This window comes from Felis catus, chromosome B1 (genome assembly GCF_018350175.1).
Source record: "Felis catus isolate Fca126 chromosome B1, F.catus_Fca126_mat1.0, whole genome shotgun sequence".
NCBI classification, from domain to species: domain Eukaryota; kingdom Metazoa; phylum Chordata; class Mammalia; order Carnivora; family Felidae; genus Felis; species Felis catus.
Window position 1 is genome coordinate 101889593 of NC_058371.1, and position 21601 is coordinate 101911193.

A 21601-nucleotide genomic window follows, 5' to 3' on the forward strand; every position below is an offset into this window, starting at 1 on the left:
AAGTACGTAAGATCACATTTCCTTAAAGTTCTCACAAGTTTCCTAATGAAATTTTAACTACTGAAACTGTGGTTTTTAAGTCCTTAATGATCTGTCTTTTGTTTAGGTCTCTAGCCTCAAAATGAGCAATCTCCCTGCTAACTAACTGTTCAGTGTGCACTGACTTCTTTCCCACGTTAGAATTTTAGCAAGGCTCATGCCTGTGCTAGGTCTTCCCATCATCAATTTCTTCTCATACTTTAAGTTTCAGTGTAAATATTACCTCCTCCAGTAATCTTTAATGTGAATGCAATATAGATAGCCCCATCCCCCATTATTCTTTTTGATTATCTTCATAAGACTCTTCTCAATTTGTAATCATATACCTATCTGTTTTTCTATTAACTGTTTGGGTCCCACACCTCAACTATAAGTCCTGTGTCTGTTTTCCTTATCACTGTACATCAAATGCCTGGCACACAGTAGTATATAATATCTGAATTAATAATGAATAACATTTAGACACTTTAAATAAGTGTGTATGTTTATGTAAGTAAACACCACATAAAATTCCTAAACACTGTTAATCAGTTTCATAAGATTTTACATGCTTAATTTTGGTCTTTAAAATCATTTTTTAAAAATCTCTTATAAATGTATAATTTTATAAAAGTTTTCATATTGGCTATTATCACTAAATTTATTTTGATGCATTTTTAGTGTTCCTTTAAAAAGCTATTTACAGAATACATTACAGAAATGGACAATAACCAATTCCTGCTAAATTAGAAGGTCTCAAACGTCAAGCACATGGAATTGGATTTACATAGAAGCAACTAGAGTTTTTTTTTTTTTTTTAGAAGCAGTTACAGATTGAGTAGAAAGAACACCAGCTATTAAAAACAATTACAAAATTTTATTTTCAAGACATGGGAAAATTTGAATCACAGAGACTTGATCTTAATCTTAGAGCATAATGTGTATAGAGACCATATATTAATTAACACTGTGACAATCAAGTCTGAAACTGTTCCTTAATTTGATATGCTTAAACTTATAATACTCATCGATAACCCTAAGACTTATTGTTACACATGAAGCCATGATTTCAGAAATTCTACCTTTCCGAGAGGTAGTTAAAATGACTGAGAGAATAATTTTGGAAACATCTTAAAAACTGATTTATCTAACTAAATGTATCAGTGGAAACTAATGGCTTGGTTTATACCTTAAAAGTTGGAACAGAAAGCTGTTCAAATGATGATGAACTTTCTTCACTGGTTGGAGTGTCCAGATCGAGGGGACGATGCAATGAGGATTTTGAGGTTCTTTTGTTAGTAGGGTGCTTCACTGACCAATTAATTACCTGAAACTGAGTAAGGTAAGTCTGATAACAATTCATCACAGGTTGTTGAGAAGTAATCTGTTCACTCTCTACTGTTTTCTCAACTTCTACAACATACGGATGTTCTATAACATCATCTTCTCCACCTAACGCAGAAACAAATGAAGCCTGGGAAGGATGAGTTTTGAACGGCAGAGTTCGGGGATCCTGAATGCTTTCTCCATGGCCAGTAAGTGGCCCTTCCACACTGTGATATATGGAACCCCTACTGTAGTCAATCTGCTGTGTTTGCTTTTTCTTCTTTTTTCTACCTGGATAAGTTCCCGGGCCTTCATCACTGCTAATGGGCTCAAATTCTTCAGCTGCAGAAAAGTAGGCTTCACTATCAGCCATTGACATACTGGAATCCATTGATCGATATTGATGAAATGAATTGGAGTCTGCTGATGGTGTGTATGGAAATGAACCAAAACTTCTTCTCTGCTTTGGTGAGTCTAGCACGTTCTCATCACTTCGGGAGACATCACTACTAAACTGGACTCCAACTGTAACAGGCTGCTTGTCCCCATAAAAAGCAGCAGTAAGGCTCTTGGTACTTCCAAGTCGAGTGGAACATACAGAGGCTTGTCGTTTCAAGGGAGATCTCAGAGGAGACTGACCTACTGACTTTTCCTGAGTATTAGGAGACACGGGGCTATTTCCTGATATCTCTGTAGGAATACTAAAGCAGAAAGCAAAGCTATTACCATTTACTATACATCATATAAGTACAAAGAGAAGCACTTAGAAAACTCTTTTAGTAATTTTAATCATTTCTTTTATGAATAAAGGAAAATCTAAAATTTTACAATAAAATACACAAAGTAGCAAAACAGCACAATATGTGTTCATACCCCATGTGGTTCTGAAAAAATTGAGGCAGCTTACAGCAAAACACAAACTTGAAGAAACCCAAAGTATAATCTTCAATCCATATTTTGTGGACACTAATGCATTTATAACTTTTTTTTACATCCTTTAAAAGTCTGTCCAACAAAATATACCAAAGCCTTTGATTAAATGAGAGGCATTGAAGGAAAGGAAGAAGTTACAGATAACCCCAATATCACCAACTTCAGCAACTGATGCTAGTGCCATTTACTGAGGCAGAGCAAGTTGAGCATGAGAGGTACTAGTTTATTTTTTATAGGTTGAGTCTGAGGTCTCCATGAAACATCCAAGTAAAAATATATAAAAAAAAAGTAGCTGGGCCTATAGAAACAAAAGTTTTGGCTGGAGTTTCAGATTTAAAAGATCTTAATTAAAGCCAAACCATTATTGAGACCATCTAGGGAAACAGTACAGAGTGAGTAGAGATAAAGGTACAGAACAGAGTCCTGAAGGATAACATCCAACCAATGGCAGGTTGTAAGAGGAAGAGAAAGAAAAGATGAAGGGTGAAAAATGGAGGACATGGAAATAGGGAATAAGAAGGAATAGCCAAGGAGAGTGGAGGAAAATCTGAAATGCTCATATCTGTGAGATGACAAGAAATATTTATTTTCATTATACTTTTCTGTATTTTCCTATTTCTGCAGTGAATATGTATTAATTTTATAACCAGACAACAGCAAACTAACATTTAAAAATATGTTCAGGAGGAGAAAATTTTCTATAGTAGATGAGTTGAGAGGAAAAAAGATTTTCTTGCCAAAATTTTTGGTAATAACTATCTTATTAGGATCAGGTTTCTAAATCTAATTGAATACTGACTGACCTTACTTGGCCATCATCTCTTTTCGCACTATGCAAGAATTCTTTTTGAACCAAATGGTCATCAGCAACAGAAGAGGGACTTTCTTTTTCTCCAGCCAATAAAGGCTGTGCAGCACTAGAACTACTATTTTCTTCTGAGGAAGAAGATGAGCTATGAGATCGTAACGGTACTTGAAGACTAAGGTGCTGAGTTTTTCTTTCTACTTCTATTCCCACTGATTTGTTTTCCCATTCTTTCCTCTTCATGCCATTCACATTACCTGAACAAACAAAAAAGTAGGTTATATGAACATAATTTCAAAAGCAATTTGTGAAAAATGTGAACACTTAATCCAATTTCTTATTTTTATAAACACAATCATTTTTTACAGCAAAAGTATTCAGCGTTTATTTATTTTTGGGACAGAGAGAGACAGAGCATGAACGGGGGAGGGGCAGAGAGAGAGGGGGAGACACAGAATCGGAAACAGGCTCCAGGCTCCGAGCCATCAGCCCAGAGCCTGACGCGGGGCTCGAACTCTCGGACCGCGAGATCGTGACCTGGCTGAAGTCGGACGCTTAACCGACTGCGCCACCCAGGCGCCCCCAGCAAAAGTATTCAGTTTCACATAACAGTATGCTAAACACTATAGAAAGATATCTACATTAGGTATGCATCCAGAGTCCATAGTCATTGAAATTTTTCTTCCTCTTTTTTTTAACCTTTATTTGAAAATTTTCAAACTTACAGGAAACTTTAAAGAATAACACAAAGCCACCATCAATTTTTTACTTGGAATTACCTATTTTAAACATTTTGCCCCATTTTCTCTATTATGTATTATATATACATAGTGCTTTTTGAACTGAAAGTCATTTGCAGGCCACATTGTGGCCTTTTACCCTAAATAGTTAAATGTTTATTTCCTAAGAATAATAAATAACCACTGTATAATTGTCAATTTGATAAATTTAGTATTTATACAATACTGTTATCTAATCTGCGATGTGCTTCCCATTTTTTTCAATTGACCCAATAATGTCCTTTAAAGCACCTCTGCCCCTTCAATCTAAGAATCTAAGATCATATATTACTGCATTCAGTTGTCATGTATTCTTTAATGTGGAACATTTCCTCAGCCTTTTATAAGAGCCCTGTGATGTGTTATGTAAATGGAGGAGAAGGAAAATGAAAAGAGAATTCTACAGCTGCTTAGATCCAAAAAATAAGTCTGGCCCAGTTTCTATTCTCCTCCAACCATCCCTGTGTTATCCATGAAAGAGGAATCTGCTAGTAGGAGAAAACTTCTCTCCAAGAAGAATGCAGTCCTAGATGGAATTTAAGGGGTAAGAAGACTTAAGAATTTACAATGTAAGTAATATTATTTGCTTCTCTTACCACAAATGGAAAAATCAAAGCAGTAAAAGTCAAAACGGAGTTTCATTCACTTGTAAGTGGTAGGAAACTAGTGTTCACTGACCTTCCAAGGAAATCCTGAGTTCTACCATGTGCCCTCCTTGATTCTATCCTAACACTGCACATCTATACTTGGCTCCTGGAAACCACAACAATCAGAAAGTCACATACTTACATAGTGGTTAAATCTATAGCAAATTTATAGCAATTTGTGAATTACAGGTCACTCCGGAATCAACAGGAGATACAGAAAATCCTTATTATTATACATTATAAGAGTTATAATGAGCTTTGCTTTGTTCAGTTGGAGAATTTGTTCTCTTCCCTCTTTTCCACTGTGTGTAAATTCCCTGTAGATTTTCTGCCTTCCATTTGTGATGGTTAAATTTTCATCCAGATTAGAAAATCAAGCAGTGTTGAAATTAGTGCCAGCTGTAGTACAGCAGAAATAACACTGAAGTGGCTTTGATGGCCCTGATTCTAGTTTCTGCTTAGCCATCTACTTGGCTATATGATTTCATGCAACTCAGTCTCAGTGATGAGCCTCACTTTCCTTACTGTAAACAAGGAAAATATAGAACTCACATGGTAGCTTGAAGATTAAATGAGAAAATGCCTGTGAAAACTTTTAAAAACAAACATTATTCAAATGTAAGAAAGTAATAAGAAAAATGATATATTTTATTTAGCATCTTTCCTATTTTTTAAATGTCAAGAAGTTTTAATGTTTGCAGATTTTCTACAATAATGTACTGTTATTGGGGCACCTAGGTGGCTCAGTGGGCTAAGCGTCTGACTTCAGCTCAGGTCTTGATCTCACGGTTTGTGAGTTTGAGCCCCACGTCAGGCTCTGTGCCGACAACTCAGAGCCTGGGTCCTGCTCTGGATTCTATGTCTCCCTCTCTCTCTGCCCCTCCTAGCTTGTGCTCTGTGTGTCTCTCTCTCAAAAATAAATACACATTTAAAAATAATAATAATAATGTACTGTTATTCTAGCCAAAACTACAGAAGTCAACTTTAAATAAGATGTACATACTTATGTATTAATATTTAGTGAAATATTAAAACGAGAGTTTGATGTATGTAGCTCAGCTCTTTCCTCTAAGAGCTCCTTATACATGGGAAATCAGTACACTTTCTTCCCTCCCTTTTTGTCTTCAGACAAAAGGCAGTGCTGTCAATGCTTCTGAATAGATCGAGAGGAAAAGGCTAATATTAGTAAAATACCAAGACTTCTCTAAATTTCACTTCTTGACAGCATGGCAACTTAAGCAGTAAACACTGCACTTAATTGTAGGAACACACAATTTAAAAAAATCCAAAGGAAAATCCATTTGTGAAGTCTTTAGAGAAAAGATACTAGATAAATCTAAGTCTAATATACTTAAAACCACCATTTACTGCTCATACCAACCTTGTATATTTACAAAGTTATCCTACTGGATCTAAGGAAAGGTCACATTTCTCTTCTTGATATGTTCAATTTTTAGTGATAAGAGTATATTGCAAAAGTAGTTGGTAACATGAAGCCCAATAGTATAAATACTACTCTTGACAAGTTTTCCTATAAAAGTAACCTTGATAAAACAACTGTTAGCTTGGAACACAGCTATTCTTAAGTGCACTTCTGGAAGTTGACTTCTAGGAAATGATATATAATACTCAGAATACAGTTGGCTAGGAAGATCACCAATACCAACAATGGGAGATCCAAAGAGTAGGCCTACTTTTGCCTTGTATAACTATAAAAAACTCATTAGTCTTATCTGGCTTTAGTTAAATCATCTGCAAAACAAAGGCAGATTATAATGAATTCTACCTATAAGACTGCTCAAAAAATTGAGTTGAACAAAGTAACACAGCTCTCTCAGAATGATGTAAAGATAAAGATAATAAAAGATTAGCACAAGTGACAACACATTACCATCTACAATTTTGGGAATCTCTTTAGTAATAATCCATTCTCCAGGCTGTAGCAGAGACTGTCCATAATACATGTCAGACTCTGCACTCGTGCTTGAAAACGCAGAACTACTGGAAGGTGTCAACTCTTCAAGTTTGAAGAAATCTAGGCCAGTTACTGTGCCACCAAAGAATCTGCAGCCACCAAGACAACCACATTTGTTCTTACACCTCTTATTCTTCAGGGTATCGTCTGGCCACAAAAACCACAACCTAAACAGAACCCAAAACAGAAACAAACAAAAACAACAACATAACAAGAACTGATTAAGAAATAAAAAACTTTTTGGCAAATAATTAAAAATAAGTTAATTGTTAATATTTTTAAAAGACAAGGTAAACACAAACATAAAAGTTTATTTTTATTGTGGAATGTCTTTTTAACCATTTTGTCTTTCTTAAAAAAAAAAAAAAAAACAGTCTGGGAGGCACCTTGGTAGCACAGTCAGTTAAGCATCTGACTTGATTTCAGCTAGGTCATGATCTCACAGTTCTTGAGATTGAGTCCCAATACCTGCTTCATATTCTCTCTTCTCTCTCTGCCCCTCTCCCCTCTGCTTTCTCTCTAAATAAACAAATAAACATTTAAAACAAAAACCCAATATCACCATGGTGAGATGAAAGTAAGCAGGAACAGGAAGAAAGATGTAGCATATACTACAAACATATATATGCTAAGTGTGTATGTATATATATATATATATATATATATATATATATATATATATGTTAAAGCAAATATTAAAGATCAGACATTTAAATCCAATTTTAAAATAGCAGTTTTAAATATTTTTATTTAAATTTTATTCGAGAATATTTAAATATTCTCAAAAGGACTAAAAATTTTAAACATTAATGTAAAAAATGGACAAAACCATAGGTCCAGATTATACTTAATAATTTATCACCGTTAGCACTCCACAGCCTATTTCACATGGTAAATACACCAAAATACTATAAATGTGGGACAAGTGGGAAATTATTTCTCAATAAGGCCAAAATGATGTATAAGGCCAAAATGATGCATTCTACCTTTTAGAGAAAAAAACTGTAATAATTTTGTAATAAGGACTTCAAATGAAGTATTAAGAATTAAGACAATGGGAGAAAATGTATGTAAAAGTCTTCAGGCTCTGTGAGTGGTCCATACATAAGCCTGTCAGTATATTAACTATCCTCTTTCTTAAAAAAATATAATATAAATATAGGAGATATATCTTTATTCCTCTTTTTTAAACTTTAAATGATAAAACCATCTCATATTAAGTCTGTTTTGCTAAACATATTTACATGCATTATCTCACTGTCTCCTCAGGGCCCTCAAGGGAAGACAGAATAGGTATTATCATTTTCATTTTACATTCACTCATTTATATTTCTTGAACATATCTATATGTACCTAGTATTGTGCTAGGTGAAAATGACAGTCTTATCCATGTGAAGTTTAGAGTACAGAGGCACAGACAAGCCATAAACAAAAATATCTAATCGTAAATTATACTGAGTGCTATGAGGTAATAAAAAAAAACAGGGTATTGTGATAAGGAAAAAGAAGGAACCTTTCAAAAAGTAATATTTGAGATGTGAAAGATGAGATGAAATATATCAAGTTAGAAGTGGAACATCAGTCTAGAGAAGACAGAAGGAAAAATACATGAGAAAGCCTTAGGATTAGTGAAAATTTGAGGTATTACTGCAATTAAATGTTATCAAACGCAAATCACTTCTCCATTATATTATAAAGTATTAAGATTTAGTCACTAAGCAAACTATTTTAAGCACTATCAAAATAAAAGATCTTACATATTCCACACACAGTTTTTACCTCATTTGTGTAGCAAAAAGCTTAGCAAAATGCATGGATTTGTAGTCATCTAGACATGGGTTCTAATTCCAGCGGTGCCACTTAATAACTCTAGGATTTTGGACATGTTAGTTAACAATTTCTGAGCCTCAGTTTCCTCAACTGTAAAATTATGGTCTGATATACCTAATAAGACTGTTTTGAAGATTAAATGGTATAACATATGTAAAACCTGGAATACAGAAGTTGCATAACAAATGTAAGCTCCCTTTCCTTACCTTTATTATAGTTCAGTGCACTAGTTCTTAAACTTTAGCTTGCATTTGAATCACCTAAAGGACTTATCACAATATGGGGAGCAGGGCACCACCCCCAGAGTTTCTGAATGAAGTCTGGTAAGGTCTTATTATATAAATTTCTAACAAGTTCCAAGGACACACTGGTGGTGGTGGTTTGGGAAGTATACTTTTCAAAAACACTGACCTAAAGAAACTAATGACCTTTGTGTCCAGCAACTTCTCCAATTATATGAAAAAATAATATATCTAGGCCCCAAAACTCCTGGGAATCAAATATACACAAAGGCAGCCAGCCAAAGCTGAAGATCAGTGAGTTACCTCTGATACCTACACATGGTAGGAGAGGCAATTACCAATATGCCTAAACATGCCTACCTGTTCTTGCTGGGTATGCCAAGAATGTGAAGCTCTGACCAGGCCACTTCTCAGGGATGTACTAGCAGTAAACAACCTTAAGAGATGAGGTAATGCCTCATCCTGAAATAGAGCAGGCTTGCTTCCACTTACTACAAAAGTGGTAAAGGGCCGCCTGGGTGAGCCAGTCAGTTAAGCGCTAGACTCTTGATTTCAGCTCAGTACATGATCCCACAGTTGTGAGATCGAGCCCGCATCAGGCACAGAGCCTGCTTGGGATTCTCTCTCTCCCTCTGTCTCTGCCCCTCCCCCACTCACACACGCACACGCACGCTCTCTCTCAAAATAAATAAATAAACATAAATAAGTTTTTCTTATGCAATGTATGGGGCAATATGACACACTGAGAAGTTATTTGTTGTTTATCATTTATCTGAAATTCAATTTAAAAAAAAAATTTTTTTTAACGTTTTTATTTATTTTTGGGACAGAGAGAGACAGAGCATGAACGGGGGAGGGGCAGAGAGAGAGGGAGACACAGAATGGGAAGCAGGCTCCAGGCTCTGAGCTGTCAGCACAGAGCCCGACGCGGGGCTCAAACTCACAGACCGAGAGATCATGACCTGAGCTGAAGTCGGACGCTTAACCAACTGAGCCACCCAGGCGCCCCTGAAATTCATCTGGAAACCCTATTTCATCTGGAAACCCTACTTTGAGGGCACAGAGAACCAATGCAAGCACATAGGACTCTGGCTAGTGCTTTTGCTGTAAGTAATAAAGTCCTTTGTCTCTGGCCAGAGGTCTTGTGTTTTCTGCCAGCACCCATGAAACTGTGGTAGGCTAACTTGTTAGCTTGCAAGTAGGATAAAATCCCAGACTCTTCACAATAATTAACCAATCAGAGCACTGAAACCAATCTAAATGGTTGGATTTACTGGAACACCTGGAACCTGAATCACATGATGCCACCTCCTTAGCTTCATCAGCACCTTGTTCTACCATCTCAGCTAATTAGACACAAGCACTTTGTTCACATTAACTGGCTTCCTTAGAAATAATTATCAAATAAATCAAAGTTTTTAAAACAATATTCTCCACACATGAGCTTCCATACTCACTTTTATAAAATGTCAGGATCTTAAAGTAACTTAAAAGATAAATGTAACCTCAATAAAAACCTCAAAAGAATTTTTTAACTAAAAAAAACAGTTCTTTGGGAAAATTAAGATAAAAATACCTAAACATTTGTGATGAAATGGAAAAATAAATGTGTATTAGGTATGAATTTTTCTGTATTTGAGAAGATATTTGCAGAAAAATCCAGATAGAGTTAAAAAAAAAGATAAGAAAAAAATAAGAAAATACAGGTGCCAAGGGATTACTAGCAAAAGAAATACTTCCTCAAATTAGTAAAAGAATTACAAAGGGGAAAACTGACATATTTTAATATACAAAAATTAAAATCTGTAAGATTAAAAAAATTAAAAATGAAAAATTGCAAAATATTAGCAACAGGAACTATTAAAAGGATGGTAATCTATAAAGAGCTCTTAAACATTTTTAAGAAATACAATATGCCAATAAATAAATAGACACAGAATAATAACGTGCAATTTACAAATGAGGAAATAAAAACAGCCAATAAATACATGAAAAAAGTGTAAATCTCAGAAATAAAGAAATGCAAAATAAAACAAAGAGATACCACGTTTTAATTCTCATCAAACACTTAAAGGGCAGCAAAGATGCAGTGAGACAGAGATGCTCCTAAAAGCCACTGGGAATATAAACTGAAATAATCTTTCTGGGAAGTAATTTGGGAAGGCATATCAAAAGGCACCGTCACATCTCTTTCTAAAGAAACTATTTAAAGGGAATTTAGGGGTGCCTGGGTGGCTCTTGATCTGGGTTCAGGTCATGATCTCACAGTTTGTGAGATCGAGCCCCACATCATCTTAGCTCAGCTGTCAGCCCAGAGTTGGGATTCTGTCTCCCTTTCTCTCTGCCCATCCCCTGTGTGCTCAGGCTGTCTCTCTCTAAAATAAACAAACATTAAAAAGATAGTTAAAAAAATAAAAGGAATTTAAAGACCATGTGAGAAAAGATTTTATGTGCAAAACGTTCCTCTATTATTTAAAATGATAAATTTAGAAACACTATCTACATATTTAATATAACAAGGGCAATGGCTAAATAAAGTACAATTTATCTTTCTAATTGTGTATTATCATTTATTTGAAAGGAACTTTATAAAATTTTCTATTATTTGGGCAGATGGTTAGGGTGTAAGTTTAATACAACATGCTGAATTTTAAAATATAAATACAAGATGATCTCAAGTGTAAGAAAGATACACTAAAAATACGGGTAAGAAATATGACAAATTCAGTGTGATAAGGTTATGGAAATTATTTCCCTCTATTTCGGAATAGTTTCCCCTATTTTAAAAACAAGCTCAGGGTGCCTGGGTGGCTCAGTTAGTTAAGCATCTGACTTCAGCTCAGGTCACGATCACACAGTTCATGGACTGCAGCCCCACATCGGGCTCTGTGCCGACAGCACCAAGCCTGCTTGGATCCTGTGTCTCTCTCTCTCTTTGTTCCTCCCCTGCTTGCTCTCTCTCTCTCTCTCTCAAAAATAAACATTTTTTAAAAATTTTTAATAAAATAAAAATAAATAAGCTCGTATTAACTTTATAATGGCAGAGATAGGGATGGAAAAAGTTAACCTGGTATTTTATTTTTTATTTTTTTTTTTTAATTTTATTTTTTAAAATTTACATCCAAATTAGTTAGCATATAGTGCAACAATGATTTCAGGAGTAGATTCCTTAGTGCCCCTTACCCATTTAGCCCATCCCCCCTCCCACAACCCCTCCAGTAACCCTCAGTTTGTTCTCCACATTTGTGAGTCTCTTCTGTTTTGTCCCCCTCCCTGTTTTTATATTATTTTTGTTTCCCTTCCCTTATGTTCATCTGTTTTGTATCTTAAAGTCCTCATAGTGGTGAAGTCATATGATTTTTGTCTTTCTCTGACTAATTTCACTTAGCATAATACCCTCCAGTTCCATCCACCTAGTTGCAAATGGCAAGATTTCACTCTTTTTGATTGCCAAGTAATACTCCATTGTATATATATACCACATCATCTTTATCCATTCATCCATCGATGGACATTTGGGCTCTTTCCATACTTTGGCTATTGTTGATAGTGCTGCTATAAACACGGGGGTGCATGTGTCCCTTCAAAACAGCACACCTGTATCCCTTGGATAAATACTTAGTAGTGCAATTGCTGGGTGTAGGGTAGTTCTATTTTTAATTTTTGAGGAACCTCCATACTGTTTTCCAGAGTGGCTGCACCAGCTTGCATTCCCATGTCCTGGTATTTTAAATGGACATTAGTCAGTAAGAGGCTCTGGCAACTTTTTGAATGGCAGATAAAATTATTTCTTAACAACCATTCCTTAGGAATTAGGTCCCATATTTTTTTTTTTAGTCTCCACTGCAGTCATGAGGGCCCATAAAAGGAATTTTGTAGAGTACACAGTGATAGCAATGATGTTTTCTAGAAATGATGAATTGGAAGTGGATGGCTGTCATGGGAAAGAAAGGAGGATAGTGCTCTATAAAATGTTATTTGGGAACCAATAGTTTAAACTCATTTCACTGCTAATACACATAGTATGAGCTTAGAAATACATTCAAAAACAATGTTATTTCCAGCAACCACACAATTACCACAGATGAGATATATAATGTATTTACTTAAGTATCAAATTCTTATATATTCACTGAGGTGTACCCGGCACAATCATATTTTGTCTTTATATAAAATATTCTTATTCCATTCCTAACAGTAGAATTTGCTCTATAATTATAGGCTAATTTTCATCTGAGCTTGGGACTATTACCATCCTTAAATTTAACTTACCTTTTAGTTCTGGCATCATGAGTTTCTAAGAAATGTCTTTGGGCCTCATGTTTAGAATGATGATCTGCAGCTAATGCAATATCAACAGTAATGAGTCCTAAATTGGCTGACCCAGCTTCAAGCCAATAGGCCCTCCGTAGCACTGCAGGCTGAAGTCCAACTCTGGAATTATTTAACTGTTCAATGTACTGTCTCACTTGAAAATCCTGAATTGCAGCACTTATTCCTTCCCCAACCGACTGATTGTGGAGATTACAGTTCGCAACTCGAATTGCACCCATCTAAATTGAATGAAGAGAATGAAATAAAACTGTGGTCTCCATATTCTTAATCAACTTAGAATAAACTATAGAATAGGCAATTATTTCAAACTGCATGAAAGACAGAAGAAGAAAAAGAAGGGAAACAGAAAAGACACATGCAACAGAATGAAAATAGACACTCAATTAAAAACAAAAAAGAGGATAAAAGGAAAAGAACGTAAGTCCAAAGGAAAACAAAAGAGAGAAGGAGGAAAGAAAAGTTATAATGGTAGGAAGTAATAAAAATTACAGACTCTTAATAAGGCTTAATTTTAAGCAGTAACCCATAAAGCAGAGGTGGCAAATAGATGTTTGCAAGAGCCAGGAAGGATATAAATATATAAAACCTAAAGGCACTTAAAATCAAATCTTTTAAAAACACTGCCAATTTAATCTCTGCCATAAAAGCAAGCTACACGTTTACATCTCTGCCATAAAGCAAGGTCATAATAATTCAGTTAGAGTGAAATAGTAGTGAAAGAAAGTATGCCTTAAGAAACACACCAGAAGAGAACACGGACAGGCAAAACACCAAGAGCTATCTCCTGGGATTCTGTAGTGTTTTGTGAGATGGCAAATTATAAATGTGTGTTCTATTTCAAGAAATGGAGGTATGGTTTGGTAAAAAGGAAAAAGAACTACACTAGCCAAGAAATAGACAAATGTGTACCTTTAGATTTGTAGCACAGCCATGCTCCACAATATAAATATCTGCTCCATCTACTGCTAAACGAGTCATAGTATATTTCAAATCATCTGAAGTTGGACAAGGCCCAGGAATACAGCTCAACTAAAATGGAAATAAAATGAGTGTTAATTTTTCACCATTGATTCACCATTTAGATACTTATTAAATAAAATTCTGGCTACATGTGTATTTTTAAAAAGTAGTCAATTAAATTTCATTTTTTATAATGATAAATGAAATCATCAGTGATTAAAGTCTTGCCAATTAGAAACTAATCATAAGTAAGCATGTACCATTTCCATTCAAATGGGCAAGCAGCTGGTCTAAATTGACAGAATACATACATAACTTATTATTGAAACTCACAAAGCCAAAGTAAACTGATAAGTAATAAGTGTCACCGGATTATAAGAACTGTACAGCAGTTTAAAATTGTAAGATTTTCTTATGAGTACTCTATATTATACACACACACACACAATCTTCTTTTTAGAAATATGTCAACTGTAAATTTTATTATGACGTCTAGAATAATCCACAGAAATTTAACATTGCTTTACTCCTTTTTTATTTTTAATTTTTTTTTAATGTTTATTTATTTTTGAGACAGAGAGAGACAGAGCATGAATGGGGGAGGGTCAGAGAGAGAGGGAGACACAGAATCTGAAGCAGGCTCCAGGCTCTGAGCTGTCAGCACAGAGCCCGACGTGGGGCTCGAACTCACAGACTGTGAGATCATGACCTGAGCCGAAGTCGGACGCTTAACCGACTGAGCCACCCAGGAGCCCCAACATTGCTTTACTCCTAAAACAGATTTGGTCATGGTTAGGTTGGAAGAAAACATACATATCACCTACTTCAATGAACTTCTTGAGGGAAATGGCAGCACTGAGTAAATTATTGGCTCAATAACATGCAATTGCTCATTAGAGGCAGTGCTAGGACTAGAACACAGGTGTCTTGTCTTATAATCAGTTTTCTATAATAATAAGGCATACCTTAGAGATATTGCGGGTTGGGATCCAGAGCACCGCAATAAAGCAAATATCGCAATAAAGCAAGTCAAATAAATTTTTTGTGGCTAAAATCAAAAACACAAGAAACAGCAAGTATTGGCCAGGATGTGGAGAAAAAACACTGTTGGCAGGAATGCAAACTGGTGCAGCCACTATGGAAGACAGTATAGAGGTTGCTGAAAAAATGAAAAAATAGAGCTATCCTATGATCCAGTAATTGACTACTGGGTATTTACTCAAAGAATATGAAAACACTAATTCGAAAGGATATATGCACCACTATGTTTATTGCACCATTATTTATAATAGCCAAATTATGGAAGCAGCCTGAGTATCTACTAACAGATGAATGGATAAAGATGTAGTGTGTATACACACACACACACACACACGTGTGTGTGTGTGTGTGTGTGTGTGTGTATACAATGGAATATTAGCATAAAAATAGAATGAAATCTTGCCATTTGCAACAACATGGATGGATCTAGAGAGTAAAATGCTAAGCAAAATAAGCCAGTTAGAGAAAGACAAATACCATATGATTTCACTTATATGTGGAATTTAAGAAACAAATGAACAAAAGGAAAAAGAGAGAAAACAAAAAAAAAGACTCAACTATAGAGAATAAACAGATGGTTACTAGAGAAGCAGTGGGGGGGGGGGGGGGGGCGCTGAATAGGCAGAGGGGATTAAGGGTACTCTTGATAAGTACTGAGTAATATATGGAATTGCTGAATCACTACACTGTACACCTGAAATTAATATAATACTACATGTTTTTATAGTGGAATTAAAATAAAAATTAAAAATATTATTAAAGATAAAAAATAATTTTTTTGGTTTCTTAGTGCACATAAAAATTACATTTACACTATTTACTATAGTCTAAATGTGCCACAGCATATGAATAGGAAATACGTACATGACTTTATTGCTAAAAAATGCTAATCATCATCTGAGCTTTCAGCAAGTCATAATTACTGATCATAGATCACTGTAACAAATATAGTAATGACAAAGTCTGAAATATTGCAAGAATTACCCAAATGTGACACAGATGGAATACACATTCTTCTTGAGTGCACATGGAACATTCTCCAGAATAGATCACATACTGGGACACAAATCAGCCCTCAACAAGTACAAAAAGATCGAGAGCATTCCATGCATATTTTCAGACCACACCGTGATGAAACTTGAAATGAACCATAAGAAAAAATCTGGAAAGACAACAAATTGGAGACTAAAGAACATCCTACTAAAGAATGAATGTGTTAACCAAGAACTTAAAGAGGAAATTAAAAAGTATATAGAAGCCAAAGAAAATAATAATACTAGAGCACAAAACCTCTGGGAAGCAGCAAAGGTAGTCATAAGAGGGAAGTATATAGGCCTTCTTAGAGAAGGAAGAAAGGTCTCAGATACACAACCGAACCTTACACCTTAAAGAGCTGGAAAAAGAACAGCAAATAAAACCCATAACCAGCAGAAGATGGGAAATAATAAAGATTAGAGCAAAAATCAAAGCTACTGAAATAAAAAAAACAAAAACAAAAAAACAGTAGAACAAATAAATGAAACCACGAGCTGGTTCTTTAAAACAATTAACAAAACTAATAAGCCCCTAGCCAGTTTGATCAGAAAGAAGGAGGAGAGATCACAACCAACACTGCAGAAATACAAACAACACTAAGAGAATACTATGAGCAATCATATGCCAATAAACTGAGTAATCTGGAAGAAATGCACTAATTCATAGAAACATATAAACTACCAAAACTGCAACAGGAAGAAAAGGAATATTTGAACAGACCCATAACCAGTAAAAACACTGGATTAGTAATCAAAAATCTCCCAAAAAAAAAAAAACAAGAGCCCAGGGCCGCATGGCTTTCCTGGGGAATTCTACCAAATCTTTAAAGAAGCATTAACTCCTATTCTTTTGAAGCTGTTTCAAAAAATAGAAATGGAAGAAAAACTTCTAAACTCATTCTATGAGGTCAGCATTACATTCATTCCAAAACCAAAGACCCCGCTAAAAAGAAGAACTACAAACCAATTTCCCTGATGAACATGAATGCAAAAATTATCCACAAAATACTAGCAACCAGATCCAACAATCTACTGAAGGAATTATTCACCACAATCAAATGGGATTTATACCTGGGAAGCAGGGCTGGTTCAATATCCACAAACAATCAATGTGATACATCACATCAATAAAAGAAGGACGAGAACCACATGATCCTCTCAATAGATGCAGAGAAAGCATTTGACAAAATATAGCATCCTTTCTTGATAAAAACCCTCAGGAAAGTATGGATAAAAAGGTCATACCTCCAAATCATAAAAGCCATATATGAAAGACCCAACACTAATATCATCCTCAAAGGGGAAACACTGAGAGCTTTCCCCCTAAGGTCAGGAACATCACAGGGATGTCCACTCTCACCACTGTAATTCAACACAGTATTGGAAGTCTTAGCTTCAGCAATCAGACAACACAAAGGAAGAAATTAAAAGGCATCCAAATAGGCAAAGAGGAAATCAAACTTTCACTCTTCATAGAGGACATGATACTCTATATGGGAAACCCAAAAGATTCCACCAAAAAACTGCTAGAACTGATCCGTGAATTCAGCAAAGTCACAGGATATAAAACAATGCACAGAAATTGGTTGCATTTCTATACACCAATAATGAAGCAACAGGAGAGAAATCAAAGAATCGATCCCATTTACAATTGCACCAAAAACCATAAAATACCTGGGAATAAACCTAACAAAAGAGGTAAGAAACCTATACACTGAAAAGTATAGAAAGCTTATGAAAGAAATTGAAGAAGACACAAAAAACAAAATGGAAAAATATTCCGTGCTCATGGATTGGAAGAACAAATATTGTGGAAATGTCAATACTACCCAAAGCAATCTACACATTCAACACAATACCTACCAAAATAACACCAGCATTCTTCACAGAGCTAGAACAAACAATCCTAAAATTTGTATGGAACCAGAAAAGACCCCGAATAGCCAAAGCAATCCTGAAAAAGATAACCAAAGCTGGAGGCATCACAATCCTGGATTTCAAGATGTATTGCAAAGCTGTAATCATCAAGACAGTATGGTACTGTCACAAGAATAGACACTCAGATCAATGGAAGAGAACAGAGAACCCAGAAGTGGACCCACAAACATATGGCCAACTAATCTTTGACAATGCAGGAAAGAATATCCAGTGGAATAAAGACAATCTCTCCAGCAAATGGTGTTCGGAAAATTGGACAGTGACATGCAGAAAGATAAACCTGGACCACTTTCTTACACCATACACAAAAATAAACTCAAAATGGATGAAAGACCTAAATGTAAGACAGGAAGCCATCAAAATACTAGAGGAGAAAGCGGGCAAAAACCTCTCTGACCTTGGCTGAAGCAACTTCTTAATATGTCTCTGGAGCCAAGGGAAACAAAAGCAAAAATGAACTACTGGGACCTCAACAAAATAAAAAGCTTCTGCACAGCGAAGGAAACAATCAGAAAAACTAAAAGGCAACTGACAGAATGGGAGAAGACATTTGCAAACGACATATCAGATAAAGGATTAGCATCCAGAATCTATAAAGAACTTATCAAACTCAACACCCAAAAAACAAATAACCCAGTGAAGAAATGGGCAAAAGACATGAATAAACACTTCTCCAAAGAAGACATCCAGATGGCCAACCGACACATGAAAAAATGTTCAACATCACTCATCATCAGGGAAATACAAAGCAAAACCACAATGAGATACCACCTTACACCTGTCAGAATGGCTAACATTAACAACGCAGGCAACAACAGATGTTGGCGAGGATGCAGAGAGAGGATCTCTTTTGTACTGCTGGTGGGAATGCAAACTGGTGCAGCTACTCTGGAAAACAGTATGGAGGTTCCTCAAAGAATTAAACACAGAACTATGTTCTATGTTCTATGACCCAGCAACTGCAGTACTAGGTATTTATCCAAGGGATACAGGTGTGCTGTTTCAAAGCACATGCAATGCTTATAGCAGCACTATCAACAATAGCCAAAGTATGGAAAGAGCCCAAATGTCCATTGACAGATGAATGGATAAAGAAGATGTGGTGTGTGTGTGTGTGTGTGTGTGTGTGTGTGTATATATATATATATATATATATATATATATATATACATACATGTATACATACCACTATATATATATATATATATATATATATATATATATATATACCACTATATATATATATATATATATATATACCACTATATATATATAGTGGTATGTATACATATATATATATGTATATATATAGTGGTATACACACACACACACACACACACACACACACACACAATGGAGTATTACTTGGCAATCAAAAAGAATGAAATCTTGCCATTTGCAACAACATGGATGTAACTAGAGAGTACTATGCTAAGTGAAATTAGTTAAGTCAGAGAAAGACAAATATCACAGGATTTCACTCATATGTGGAATTTAAGATACAGAACAGATGAACATAAGGGAAGGAAAGCAAGAATAACATTAAAACAGGGACAGGGACAAAACATAAGAGACTTAAATACAGAGAACTGAGGGTTGCTGGAGGGGTTGTGGGTGGGGTGATTGGCTAAATGGGTAAGGGGCATTAAGGAAGATACCTGTTGGGAGAAGCACTGGATGTTATACATAGGGAATAAATCACTGGATTCTACTCCTGAAATCATTATTGCACTATATGCTAACTAACTTGGATATAATTTTAAAAATTAAAAATACACTGCAAAATAAAATTTGTAACATTAAAAAGAAAACAAAAATGTGACACAGAGACACAAAGTAAGCAAATGCTGCTGGAAAAATGGCATTGATAGATGTGCCTGACACAGGATTGTCACAAACCTTCAATGTGTAAAAACAAAACAAAACAAAACAAAAAACCCCATAGTATTCGTGAAATGCAATAAAAGGTGTGTAAACACAAAACAGACCTAAAAATACCTGATCTGAAATGACAGAAAGCACACCAATGGTTGCATGGAATAATGAATAGCTGATGGCAAAGGGACCCAAAGTAATTTTCTAAGGTGATACAAATGTTCTAGGTCTTCACTGATGGTAATGGTTATACCCTTATAGATAAAATATGTATCAAAACTCCAACTGTACAACTAAAAAAGGGTTAATTTATTGTATGTAAATTATGCCTCATTAAAATTGATTCTTAAAGATTTTAATGTAGCATAAAAGGTCTGAGTCTTTAAAAAAACAAAAAACAAAAAAAAGGGGAGAAGGAGAAGCCTGCAAGATGTGTGAATTATCCATAAGGTACTAATTTGTTGACACATAACTGAAGATTCCCTGAATCCTGGCAATGTGTTTTACAGCAGGAAAAAAATAATTTTATCGCCAGTTACAATGGTTTCCTTTCTTGTTGGGAGTAAGCATAGGCTATAGATCTTTTGGAGGATGAATAAAAGCAGGATGAATTGTTTTCAATTCACACTAATGTAATGGCAAACAGTGTGTATAACAAAAGAAAAAAAAAGGAAAAAAATACACGGAAGAAACTAGAAACAAAAACTAAACTGTTAACGATAGTTAGCTCTGTTATAAGATTAGGGTAAATTTTTTTTTTTTTTTGAAACTGCCATGTTTTCTTGGCAAATGCCAGCATTGCTAGCCACCTTATAGAGGAACAGGTATAACAGGTATATTAACAGTCATATAAACAAGGTCATGTAAGGAATTTAACCTTCCCCTTGCTTCAGTCTCTTAATCTTCTACATAAATATATGGCCATAACTGAAAGAGTGTAATAATGCAAGAAAACAGGAGTTTATCGTAAAAATTTAAGAGGTTAGATATAATTTTTATATCACCATTTATTTGTGAATTTGTTTTAATAATTACCTCATATGTTAGATGCTTACAACTAAATAACAACTGGCTACAAATCTGCAAAATAATTTCATTAATTGAGAAAACTGAACTATGATGTTTACTTTATGGCCATGTGCATTTGATTTAAAGCTGATACGTCAATCTTTCATTTAAAAAAATCCATAAATGTTTACAATAGTGCTAACATATTTGTTAACATACCTTGGATTCACAGAACCGACGGTCAATTCCATGCTGACATATTATTACTGATTTGGGTCTTTCCAGCTCATACTCCCGACATACCACATGAAAAACAAATGTCTGTCCCCACTCCAAGAGACAAGCCAGCTACAAAATAAGCAGTGACGGGTTGACAGCAGTGTTAGCAATCTAAACAAGTGTTCACAGTTCTAAAGCTTATCAAGAATAATCCAGCTTGAAAGAACCCAAATGCTATTTTATACTTGCTGCTACATAATCTATTTATTAGCCAGAATCATGATTTTTCTACCTTGACATCATTTGTAAGTTTATGTGACTTTTCATTTGTGAATGACAGAATGCATGAGAATGAAAAATTCAACTTGAACAACTCACAAAGTATGTACTTTTCTTCAAGGTTATATCTTCCTTCTTAAATGACTAACTAGTATCCTCTGCACAGAAAGACAACTAAAATTTCTATCTAATAATAAAGCTTTGATCTGAAATTTGAATCTAACTATCGTAGGGAGCTACAATTTCGTAAAATCAGGTATTTTGAAGATTAAGGCACTTTTGTTTATGTAAATAGAAACTGAAGAATATATCAATTCTTCATCAAATCTTCAGTTTACAAAAATACCTTCATTTTAT

At 35.0% G+C, this 21601-nt stretch overlaps 1 protein-coding gene across 10 annotated transcripts in view; it reads right to left on the reverse strand.

Moving 5' to 3' along the window:
* The window catches only part of KIAA1109 (transmembrane protein KIAA1109 homolog), a 211542-nt gene that overhangs the window by 108012 nt on the left and 81929 nt on the right, over nt 1-21601 (reverse strand). For all 10 annotated transcript variants that reach the window (XM_045055906.1, XM_045055911.1, XM_045055905.1 and 7 more), the window contains 6 exons: nt 20966-21094; nt 13800-13919; nt 12828-13108; nt 6400-6650; nt 3081-3339; nt 1208-2045 (listed from right to left, as the gene is read on the reverse strand). In XM_045055906.1, the coding sequence (XP_044911841.1) occupies nt 1208-2045; nt 3081-3339; nt 6400-6650; nt 12828-13108; nt 13800-13919; nt 20966-21094 (1878 nt within the window). The remainder of the gene's footprint in view (nt 1-1207; nt 2046-3080; nt 3340-6399; nt 6651-12827; nt 13109-13799; nt 13920-20965; nt 21095-21601) is intronic.